Here is a 12,905-nt window from a genome sequence, read left to right as displayed (position 1 = left end):
CCCGTATTTTTGTGATTCGAATAATTCTTTCAATTTTCGATGGATCATTTACCATTTATACAATTTTATTGTGTTGGTAATGTTTTTCGAGTACGTATCCGTCCATTTTTTATCAACAAAAGAAATGAAGTTACCGAATTTGAAGTTATTTTCTTATTTTTCCAATAAAGAGTTAACGAATAAGATCTTTCAGTCGGGCATCCTATTATTATTTCTACGAGTTTATCATTTTTTACCATATATATGTACGTATATGTTTTTCGCCGTTAATTACCAACGCTCGGTCAAGAACAAAATTCAATACCGCTAATAATATTTTGTAAATTAAGATTCTTCCGACACCGTTTAATTAGTTTGTTCGTCACCCTCAAGAAATTACAAGATTGTTGATCTTCATCATTAGAATTTTAATTATTATAAATATATATATAAATGTTATAGTACTAATAATATTAATTTATATATATTTAATTAATAATAATTTAATGTATTATTTATTCCTTTAATGGGTTAAATATATTGAAATAAAAATATAAATAATTTATATAAATAATTTAATTGTTTCATTAATTATTCATGAAATTAAAGGAGCCAGTACTTGAGAAAGTCATGCTCCATGCATGCATGAAACTTTAGGAGATTCGCACGGCCATTCCACCTATGACCGACCGACCGACCGACCAGTCTATATATTGACCAGAACTAGAGCTAGCCTCACTATCCACGCTCCTCCTAATTATCACGAGATCATAAACACCCTATATAATTTTATTTTTACCCACCTCTTTTCAAAGTAATTAACTTAATTTCTATCTTCCTCAAAAGACTAGCTAGCTAGCTAGTAGAAAAGTATTTTCCTATTTCTTAATGTAAAGAAGACTGTTTTTTCTTCTATTACATGTTGGATGGATAGAAAAAAGATCTTATTTCTTTTCCTGAATTGGATATAGGTCAATACAAATTGCCCGTTGCTTTGCATTATGTCAAAGTTAAGCGTTTCGTTTAAGTCGATTTTCATTGAAAATTAATAAATACGTGTGTGTCTTTTCTCTTTTCTCTCAACCTTAACACTTCTCTCTCTTCTTAACTTGTGGAACAGGCAAGGATCCATGTTGTGGAAAAACAAATTCCCTCTCCATCTTTTATGGGAGTTATGGGAGTCAGATCTGCCTGAATCATTCCATGTTTTTATTTGCTAAACCACCGTTCAAAAACAAATAAACTATACATTATAAATAAATAAATAAATAAGTAAATTTTATTGTTATTTTTAAAAGGTGGTTCAGCAAATGAAACATGCACTGGTACATCAGATCTGACTCGTCTTTTATGGGAGGAGTTGTTAGTTGTTCAATTGAATGGGTCAAAAAGCTGTGGCATCATTCAATATCATACAAAAATCCACATCTTTATGTGGACCCTAAAATGGGTAAGTCTTTCTTATTTTATTTTTAGTTAAAAATGACTCAATTTATTTTTTACATATAGTTGTTCAATTTTTTTTGGTAATTGACTAAATTACATGTTGGAATAAAAAAAAAAAATTATTTTTTGTTCATTTTCATTGATATACAATTAAGGCCTTGTTCGGATTGGGGTTATTGTAATAACCTAGAGGGGGAAAATGAGTAATGACGGGCGATGATTTTGAGGAGATGAGAATATTTTTGGTAAAATTACTTAAAAGGTATTGATATATAATAATAAAATAATAAATAATAATTTAAAATAAAAGGTATTTTAGTATTTTGGATAATGAATGGTGTGATGTTATTGATGAAAGGGGGAGTGAAAAGATGTTTGAGTGAGTTGGGCGAACAAGACCTAAGTTAATTTATTTTTTTACAAATTGATTTGATTTATAATATAATATAATGTCCTTACACCACTATGTTCAAAATTAATAAAGTAAGTAGTTAAAAAATATCTCACTTTTCAAATAATAATAATAATATACTCAATGACAATATATCATTTCAGTGATTGTGTAATCATTATGTAATGAGTGTTAATATGTTTTCCTTAATGGTTTCTTATTAGAGCTTCTAGTTGATCCAATCAACAAATATAATATTTTATATGTCAAACGGACTCAGTTATATTAATTATACTATTTTGTATCGTTTTGTCTTGTTGTTTGGTGCATGACATGATTAAAGATTATTCAACTTGATTACACTTCTTGTTCATTGGTAAGACTTCTATGTTATTTTTATTTTATCAACTTAATTATTTCTCATTAAATTTTAAATTTAAAGTGTCATTTTTAATCGGTGTATGTCCTTAATATGGTATGAATGACAATTATAATAGCATAACTAACATGTTACACATTCATTAATATGTATGACAATTGAAGTTGGGTTGATTAAAATATGTTCATTTTTATGGATTCAAATCAAGTAAACATAGCTTAAATTACATAACTAGAAGTTTAGTTATGATTTTGTGGTTAACTTATATACAATTTGGTGGTATAAATTATGTATTATTTTTTCAATCATAATCATATACAAAATTTATATAATATACTAAATTCAAAATTTAGAATTAACAAATTAGATTATTTATTATTTTGGGAATTGTAGACAAGTTGTACTAATTTTAATAAGTTTTATAAGTCAAAACTAAAATCAAGTATAAACACATGTTAGTCTCCCATTTCCCAAAATGATAAATAATCTTATTTGTTAACACTAAATCCTAGTTTTGAAAAGTTATATAGGAAACGCAAAATGAATGTAAACAAGATTTTGTTAACACTAAATCCTAGTTTTGAAAAGTTATATAGGAAACGCAAAATGAATGTAAACAAGATTTTTGTATTCAAATTATTATAAGATATCTGGTAAATAAAATATTATATGAATTCTACCTATGGTTGAAAGAACAAATACCTAATTCAAATAAGTATAGTTTCATTATATCAACTAACCAACTAATAATAATTAAACTTGTAGTCATGTAATATAAGCTATATATATTACTAGATTTGACTCCATAATTTGTTTGAACATATTTTAATTAATTCAACTCCAATTGTTATGCATATTAATGAAGTTTATAATAATGGTTTTGGGTCATCATAGTTGTTAACCACAAAAAGAACATAACCGGTTTAAGAATGAGACGTTAAATTTAAGATATGAAAAATAATTAAATATTCTTTTACGCTGTTTTTGTCTGTTTTTGTCGCTCCTTTCGTTTCTTTGGCTTTTTTTTAGTGGATCTTTTCGCTCTAATGGGTGGGAAGGAAATGACCAGTTCTTAAGGGTTTAAGTTTCTTATCCATTCGAATGCTTTTTAAAGGCGATCGATGCGATCCAAATTGGTTGATCCCATGTCTTACCTATTCATTCGAGTGTTCGACCCATGGAAGATGCAACAAAAGACTTGAATGGTAGACGCAATCGGTGCACTTTTTTTTAGAAAATATTTTTCTACAAGAGTTTTGTTATAGAACCAATTGACTTATATGTCTCTTAAATCTCACAAAATAGATAAGAAGACTATCCATGAAGGATGTTGTCCTATCTTAGAGATGAGGAACCAATGTAGAGTTCTATAAAATAGACTTTTTGGTTGGTCCGTACATGTTTTAGATTAGTACATATAAAAATATAATAATCTAATTGACTTTAATAGTCTCCACTTTAGTTTACTACACAAAGAAACTAAAATAAAAAAATTAGAGTATTAACGAATTAAGGGTCCGGTGTTTGATTACTCATTAAGAAAGGGTCGTAGCGCTATGTCCTATGTGCATGTCTTAAGGATAGTCTCTACTCGAATGTAGCTGGTCATTGTGTTTGTGAAGGTTCGTTACACATGCATTATGAGTTCAAAATTATTTTGTTTGTGAATATTCTAACCTTGTGTCTAATCTGAGGGATTGACCATGCTCAATGCTCAAAGATGACTCTAAATTTCAATTAGATTTAGACAAAGGTTGATATCAAACCACTCGAATTCTCTTGATTGTCATTATCAGGTCTTAAGTCTATTTAAAAAGGATAACCTTATTCTTAGTTCAAAGATGACTTTAAACTCTCGTTATATTTTTCTCTAGACAAAAGACGATATAATGAAACCTTGATTGTTCCTTGGGCACACGTGAACGACAATGTGAATTCCCTGCTTTGCATGTTGCTTGAGAGTTTACTTATTGAGTTCAAACTGTGAATCCTTGTAAGAATCGAATTCACGAGTGTAAGAGGATGTAGATTAAGAATTTGAGAGGAATTGGAGCCCCGTTTATGAAACGAGCAAAATCAAGAAATTTTTACAAAGATGTTGAATTATTTTGAAAGTTCTCGTGCATGTCAAACATATTTTTAGGAGCACACTAAACTTGAGTTTGAAATTTTTAGCGCTACAGGACTCCCGATATGATGCTACCAAAATTAGTGTTTTTTTAACGTGCTCCGAAAATTCTGAAAATTTTTGTGGAGGTCAAAAATAATTTTGTAGACCCGCTATAAAATTTTTGTAATTTTTCGAGTAGTATAACTTAATATACGAGCATTTGAAATTAGGCCGTTTTCCAAACATACCCTAAAAATTGTGGACAAATATTATTCTTGAGGAAATAATATTTTGACCATCCTTGAATTTTTAGAATTTTTTAAAAGTGATTTAGAGGCTCCAATTGATGAAACAAGGTGGTTTGGTGTGAAAAAAACCAAACAAACCATACAGAATTTCAAAAAAATGAAATTGAAACTTTATAGCAAAAATTAAACATATATAAAAAGTTTGAGGGTCGAATTGGACTTGAACAAATAGTCGTAGGGTCGAAATATTTTAGAATTATTGAAAATAATTCGAAATTTAAAGTTTGGGATTGAAATTGGACGTTGGAAGAGTCTAGGGACCGTATTGCACATTGATGTAAAGTCAAAGGGCTAATTTAACTATAATTAATTAAATTATTTAAGAATTAAAGTTTCAAGGGAATTTTAAAAGAATGGAAACTTTAAGGGCCAAAATGAATGTTCCTCAATAGTTTGGGATTTCGGAAAGGAGGATTCCCAGGAAATGTGTTAGCCGGACTTTGTCGCATTCCGGCTTGGAATCTTCCTTCGTCGCTTGTTCCGATACAGCTTCTATAGAGGTTCAATGGAGGATTGGATGTCTTCTACTCGGGAATTGCCCCGTTGTTCGCTGTCGTCTAGCTCTCGGAGGATGACGAATGGAATCAACAATTAACAACATATAACTACTCTATTTTCCGATATGAAATCCGATTCTCCAATCGTCTCGCCTCATCTTGCTTCGCCTTTGCTTTAGGCTACGAAGTTCGTCGCTTCAAAGACTCGTCGTTGCAATGAGAATCATCAATTGGAGTTGCGATTCACTAGAAAAGAATGGACGAGAAATGGAATCGGAAATCCCATGCGGATCAGGATGGTTCCGCCTACGGTTCATCCTTGGTCGATGCGTCTTCTCTTTAGCCTTTGTTGTTGTCTTCCTCACGTCTACAAGCTACGAATGAGACTTTGCTACGACCTGGAGGCGTTCTAGAGTTCACATGGAGGCATTCTAGAGTTCACCTAGTGCAAAGTTCGACAATTTCTCCTTCGATGACCAATGTTTGAAGAATCGATGCTGATTACGATTGAGGTTAGTATTGACATATCATCTTCTTAATCTAGACTCAAATAATACTAACTTAACATCTAACAGCTAGTGATAACCAATTAATCAACTAATTTCAAGTAATCAATGAACTGGAAATGAACTCAACGTGAATGTATACATTCAACAATTAATGTGAATTATACAAGTACAAGTGAGGAAACAATGAGAGAAACCTACCTAAAGGAGCAAGGAAGAGGAAGAAAAACAGTCACCGAAATTAAGTTTGCCGGAGAAGCAAGGTTCTCGCTGGAATCATCTTAGGAGTGTTCTTCAATAGGTATCTTAAGCTCTTAAGTCCAATTTTAGCAAATGGCTAACCGTGCCTCAAATGAATTTTATATACCCTTGATCAAGGGTAACTTTGGAACATTTAATTTTGGAAATAGGTAACTTAGTTATTGAGTTGAAACGACCTATTTCCTTACTTAACCGAGCATTGACTGAGTTCCTTCTTATAGGTAATCGGTCATGCTACACTATGAACTTTGAAACAAGCCAAATGGTCTACTGTAGCCCAAGTTACACAATTTTAAAGTTAAACATTTTCAGTGTTCGTATTTAGTCATCTTGTTCAAACCGAAACTTCAAATGACTATAATTTTTAACTTAGATCACCACTGAGGTTGATCTAGGGTACATTAGAAAGGTATTGAGGTTAGCTTAATATTTTGTCTTGCCCATGAAGTTCAAGACATACCACAAGTTCATGCAATTTGCGATGGAACAACATTGGCCGCGAAATGAAAAGTCTGGCTTACGAGAACCTAGCGTGTGATGTAGGTCAAGCCATGAGTGCTACTTGTTACCAATAGAAATTCAAATCAAATATCTTTTCAATGGTAGCTCACTTTCAACAAATGGTTGAGTGAGTTGAAAGATATGAATTTATGAATTTACACATAACTTTAGTTCGCCCTAGGATTGAAGTTGGTGTACTTACATCGTGTTGTCGGGCTGCAGACCACCTTAACCGTTGAAGTGAAATTAGGTGCCATTCGATCGGGATATGTCTTTGCTTTCCAACCATATGTAGCAATCTAATTTTGAAGTCCTGTGGCTCAAGTTATGAATTTCTAACCATAAACATGTCTAAATTGATCATATTTTGGTCGCATTGTCTTGTACCATCTATTTCTTGGGTTTAAGAGCTTTGATTCGAATTAAGATTCAAAAGGCCTTGTAAAGGACTCTTCAAGATTTCCAAAACATCCAAGATCATCCAAAATCATTGAGTGTAGCGATCTGGGTGAATTTTGAAGTTGAAGGTCATTGCTGATCTTTCTTCAATAAAACAATGCCAAATCAAAGGGGATTTGGACATTTTTTCAAATAACGTGCGCTGACGTCGGGGTGACATCACTCGCACGTTTGAAAATCCTGGGCATGCGGGGTGCTGCGTTGACCTAGCTTTGGACCGCCTAATTTGATTAGGTTTTGACTTTTTTGCCCTTTTAAAAGACTTCTACACAAAGTTGCAAACAATAATATTATACTCAAAATTCATAATATTTCAAACCGATTAATATGAACATATGAGATCTCTCGAATTCCAACTTTTTTTAATGAAAAATAGTGTTAGGGTGCAAGAACATGCCTATAAATGGTTGTTATGTACATTTTGCCCAATAACAATATTATACTCAAAGTTAATGATTTTTCAAACCGGTCTATCTGAAGGTGTTAGATCATCTAAAGTCTGAGTATATTTGAAAATTGACGTTTAGACCGCTCTTCAAGGGTCATTTCTAGGCATTTTTAAAAAGTGTTTCTAATTTTTGTTCTCTCGGTCCAATAAGCAAATATGATTATCATATTAGACCAAAAAGCATTTGTTTTAATTTTGGAGTGTAAAAATGAGGTGTCTATAAATATATAAAAAAATTCAAAGAAATTTGACCAATATGTTCACCTAAGTAGTGGTGTTCATAAAAGAAGGAAAAACACGATAAATATGTTCATAGTTGAATTACAAAGAGCATTATTTATACAATAGCAAAAACTCAAGGATCAGAAAAACAAAAACTCAAGACCCTAAGAGTCTTCATCCCTAATAGAGGAAGAGCGGAAGAGGCCGAAGAAGAAACACAAGAAGAGGAAGGGGCCTCAATATATTTCTCGTAAAATGCTTCACTTTTTTGTAAGTTGGGATACTTTTAAGAGAAAAAACAAACTATCATTAGTGGAAAATGTATCATTAGCAACGACATAAACCGTCACTAAAACCCGTAATGCCATCGCTAATAAATATTAGCGTCGGCGAACAAAACCGTCGCCATTCGTCGCTAAAATGTTCGTTGTTAAAGATAATGACTTTTATCGACAACGATAGGCCGACGTTGATAATTAAAATATCAATGACGACGAATGGGGAATTCCGTCACTGATAATTAACAATAATAGCGACGACATTGTGCTTACGCCGTCGCTTATAATTTAATCAATAACAACGACATTCCCTCTTTCGCCGTCGTTGATAGTTCTTGCTATTGGCTTTTTGACACATTTTTGACTCTCTTCATATTTTTAAAGATAGGAGACATAATTCATATGGATAAAATAAGTCTCTCCTGGGGTACTTTAATGATAGTCTTTATATTTTCCCTTTCACTCGTAGTATGAGGAAGAAATGAACTCTAGAGGTCAAACTAATTGAGTTGAAGAATCTAACTGTATCAATTGTTTTAGAGATCGTTCTGCAATGTGAGAGTAAATGAATACTTGAGTCGAATTGTGAGTTGACTCGCCCATAAACTTAAAACAGTTAAAAATAAAATTAAAAATGTTATCATATTTTTACCGTAATATTTTTTTATGTTTTTTTATATTATTACTCGTGCAAATACACGGAATACATGTTAGTTGAGTTAGTGGTAGTTGATCATTTGATTAAAGGCATGCCAATTACAATTAAGAATTTTAAAGATTACGAAGTTTGAATGGGACTTTATCCTACAATATAATTGTACCTTACATTGATGAGTTACATAAATCTCTTAGATTGACACTTTATATCTTTTAATTAATTTTGTTTTGCAGGTTTGAATAATATATATATATATATATATATATTTATATATATTTATATATATATAAATATATATATATTTATATATATTTATATATATATAAATATATATATATATATATATATATATTTCCTTAAATACTATTTATAAGCCAAACAAATTAAATTGAATTTAAATGAATTTTATCTTAATTTTAATTAATTTGGTTTGTCTTTTGGTTTTGCAGGTTCTGAAAATATATATATATATATATATATAACAAAACAAACAAGTCTTAGGCACGAATACCCAAACCCCAAAAGAATTCAAACAAATAGGGCTGGTTTGTTTCGATGCTACCATACAGATAGTGTCTAAATCCAATTACCAATTAACACATGTCAACCTTTAAATTCCTTTATCTCCCAATTAACTCATAAACTTAATTATAGTTGAGAATTTAAAGGAAGAAATAATATATTTAATTATTATATATTTTATATTAACTAAAAAAAATAATATAATCATTTAAATTATTATTAATTAAATATCGATATGATATGTTATTGAGAATTTAAAAGAGAAAATTATATATAAAATTATTATATATATTTTTTTAGGAGAAATAATATAATAATTTTAATTTTTTATTAATTAAATATATATTACATTAATATTATCAATATATTGTTAAAAATTTAAAAGAGAAAATTATATATTAAATTATTATATATATATATTTTAAAGAGGAATAACATAATAATTTTAAATTATTATTAATTAAATATATTAAAATAATATTATCTTATCGTATGTTATTAAATATATATCAAGTAATAATTTTTTTAAATTATTTTGTTATTTTTTATAAAAAATATATAAATAATAATTTAATATATATATATATATATATAATTAATAATAATTTAAGATGATTATATTATTTTTTAGGAAAAATAAAATATATAATAATTTAATATATTATTTATTTTTAAAATTCTCAAGCAAAGCTAAATTTATGAGTTAAGTGTGAGAGAAATGATTATAAGGATTGACATATGTCATTTAGTAATTAGATTAGGTATTGGGAAATTTGACTAAATGGTCTTAAAAATGGGATATTTAACTTTTTGACCCTCATAAAAAACACTTATGACATTTTTATATATTTTTTTTATGAAATTGCTCTTGTCGTAAGACGCAACCGGATGCCATGTGAAAAGTCGACCATGCCTTGTGAAAAGTCTACAATCGCGAGACGCAATCCCGGTTGTATCTCGCAACAAACATTCGCGAGACGCACCTGCGAGACACACCCGACAATTATGAGACGAAAAAATAAATTGAAAAAAAAAAAAATTCGTCTCGCGAACGAGACGTCTCGCGACAGAGCAATTTCGTCCAAAAAAAAAATATAAAAGTGTCATCAGTGCTTTTTATTATGGAGTCTAAAAGTCAAATACCCAAATCTTTAAGGTCATCTAGTCAAATTTCTCCCATCGAACTAACCCTTCTTTCCATTTCATCTCCCCCAGTCCATCTCCTATGTGTCTGATGCTACTTAACCCATAGGTTAAAAAAACTTTCGGAAAAATCTAGTATAAGTAATGCTAGTTTATAGAAAATTTTATAATTTAATTTCGATTTTAACTTGTTAATTTTTTTAAATTGTTTTAACATTATTAAATAGAACTTCAATTTAATAAAAGACTTGTATAACTGGATGTTTCTCTATTTCTTCAATGTTGAAACCACCTGTAAATTCCATCTTCAACCACCGGAGTCTTCATCTTCTACAACGATGCAAAACCCTACGTTCTCTCAATCAAGCACACGCCCAAATCATCACAACGGGTTTGATCCTCCACACTTACCCAATCAGCCGTCTTCTCCTCATCTCTTCCTCCATTGCCTCCATAACCTACACTCTCACCATCTTCTATCAATTCCATTCCCCATCAATCTTTCTCTTCAACACCCTTATCTCCTCTTTCGCCACCAATCATCATCTTCAACTTGCTTTCTCACTTTACACCCAAGTTATCTCCACCCATCTTCATAACCCAAATCAATACACCTATCCCTCTCTTTTCAAGGCATGTGGCTCTCTTTTCTGTCTTTCACATGGCCGTTCCCTCCATGCCCATGTCTTCAAGTTTCTTGACCCACCTTATGACCGTTTTATACAAACCTCCTTGGTCGATTTCTATTCAAGGTGTGGAAGAGTTGATAATGCACGGAAGGTGTTTGATAGAATTACCCAACCAGATTTAGTCACTTGGAACTCTATGTTGTCAGCTTACACCCGGAAATATTCTAGTATTGATAGTGATGCTAATTGTTCTCTGGAAGTCCTGGTTTTGTTTAAGGAAATGCAAATATCTCATGTTATGCCCAATGAATTAACCTTGGTCGCTTTAATTACTGCTTGTGCCAATTTGGGTCTTCTTTCGCAGGGTATTTGGGCTCATGGTTATGTGTTAAAACAGAAACTTGACCTAAATCGGTTTGTGGGTACCTCCTTGATAGACATGTATGTAAGTTGTGGTTGTCTTTATTTAGCACGCCAACTGTTTGATAGATTGCCTGAAAGAGACACATTCTGTTACAATACAATGATTAAGGGTTTAGCTATTCATGGTTATGGACATCAAGCGCTTGACCTATTCGAGGAAATGGAACTAGACGAAGAATTATCACCCGACGAAGCTACTATCGTTGTGATAATAACTGCCTGTTCACATTCCGGATTGACAGACAAAGGCTGTGAAATTTTCGATTCAATGATGGAGATTCATGGGATTGAGCCGAGACTTGAACATTACTGTTGTCTTGTGGATCTTTTGGGACGAGCTGGACGGTTTAAGGAAGCGGAGGAAAGGATTATGAGGATGCCAATGAAGCCCAATGAGATCATATGGAGATCATTATTGGCAGCTGCAAGAATCCATAGTAATTTAGAAAGTGGCGAAATTGCGTTGAGGAATTTGATTGAATTAGATCCTGAGACTAGTGGGAACTACGTGCTTCTCTCGAATCTATACGCTAGAATTGGGAAATGGGATGATGTGAATAGATTGAGGAAGTTGATGAAAGATCGAAAGATTGAGAAAATGCCTGGAGTTAGTATGGTTGAGATTAATGGCGTGATGCATGAGTTCTTAACCGGCGATAGAAGGCACTCGATGTCAGTTGATATATATTTGAAACTTGAGGAGATATTTAGTAAGGTTAAATTGTATGGACATAAGGCAGAAACCAAGGAAGTTTTGTTTGAGATCGAAGAAGAAGAGAAAGAAGATGCTCTTTCTTACCATAGCGAAAGGTTGGCTATTGCTTTTGCCCTTATTGTTTCGGACGAGGCAGGCGATTATTCAACACCTATTCGGATAATAAAAAATCTTCGGGTTTGCAGCGATTGTCATGCGATTACTAAGGTTATTTCAAGAATTTACGATAGAGAGATCATTGTTAGAGACAGGACTCGGTTTCATCATTTCAAAGAGGGGAACTGCTCTTGCTCAGATTTTTGGTAATTATCCTTGTATAAAATTTAGTTGGTTTGAGTTGCATCTATAAGAAGGCTCATGATCACATATTCAATTTCAATTGCCAAAAATTAATAGTAGATGCTGAGGATTATCATAAGCTTCGATTCAACACTAAGTATGGATATTAGAAGAGAATATGAATACCACCTCTATCAAATAGAACATATGATAAAAACTTTTGGTCAAATTGTTGCAAAAAACAAACCAATTATGAACTATGTATCAAAACAACAATTATAACATATTAACATATATAAATGATTTTTCGTAATGGTTAAAAATAGCCTACGTGAGCCAAATCACCTATATCAATCATAAATAAAATAAACTAAAAAATAAAATTAACATCATATGCCCACGCTTTTCAATATAAGGAATTTATAATACCCTTTTGTTCCGTTCTATGGAAATATTAGTAGGCATTCATCTTTTTACTCATCTAGTATATAGTTGATTAATTTTAATAAATTTCGAGCACATGGTTGTAAAAAAAAATATGTATGGGTTCATTACACGAATTATTTGATTAATAATTATTTTTTTGAGTCATTATTGTGTCAACTGAACTCTAAAAATAATTAATTTCGATTTCTAAAATGATAATAAATTAAATTATAAAAAAATTATTTATTATTAATATATTTGAATCTATTCAAGATAATTAATTTTGGAGAAATTTTCGTTTTAATCAGACTCTGAACAAAATTAA

General features: G+C 31.1%; 1 protein-coding gene across 1 annotated transcript; it reads left to right on the top strand.

Annotated features, from left to right (window-relative positions):
- The first annotated feature begins 10,375 nt into the window (after positions 1 to 10,375).
- Positions 10,376 to 12,209, top strand: LOC124938477 (pentatricopeptide repeat-containing protein At5g43790). The gene has a single exon (XM_047478919.1). It carries the CDS (start codon positions 10,388 to 10,390, stop codon positions 12,179 to 12,181), a length of 1,794 nt encoding a protein of 597 aa, XP_047334875.1. The 5' UTR covers positions 10,376 to 10,387; the 3' UTR covers positions 12,182 to 12,209.
- The last annotated feature ends 696 nt before the right edge of the window (positions 12,210 to 12,905 follow it).

This window comes from Impatiens glandulifera, chromosome 5 (assembly GCF_907164915.1).
Source record: "Impatiens glandulifera chromosome 5, dImpGla2.1, whole genome shotgun sequence".
Taxonomy (NCBI): Eukaryota; Viridiplantae; Streptophyta; class Magnoliopsida; order Ericales; family Balsaminaceae; genus Impatiens; species Impatiens glandulifera.
The sequence above is the reverse complement of the archived record's forward strand: the minus strand, read 5'-3'. Positions and strand labels throughout refer to the sequence as shown.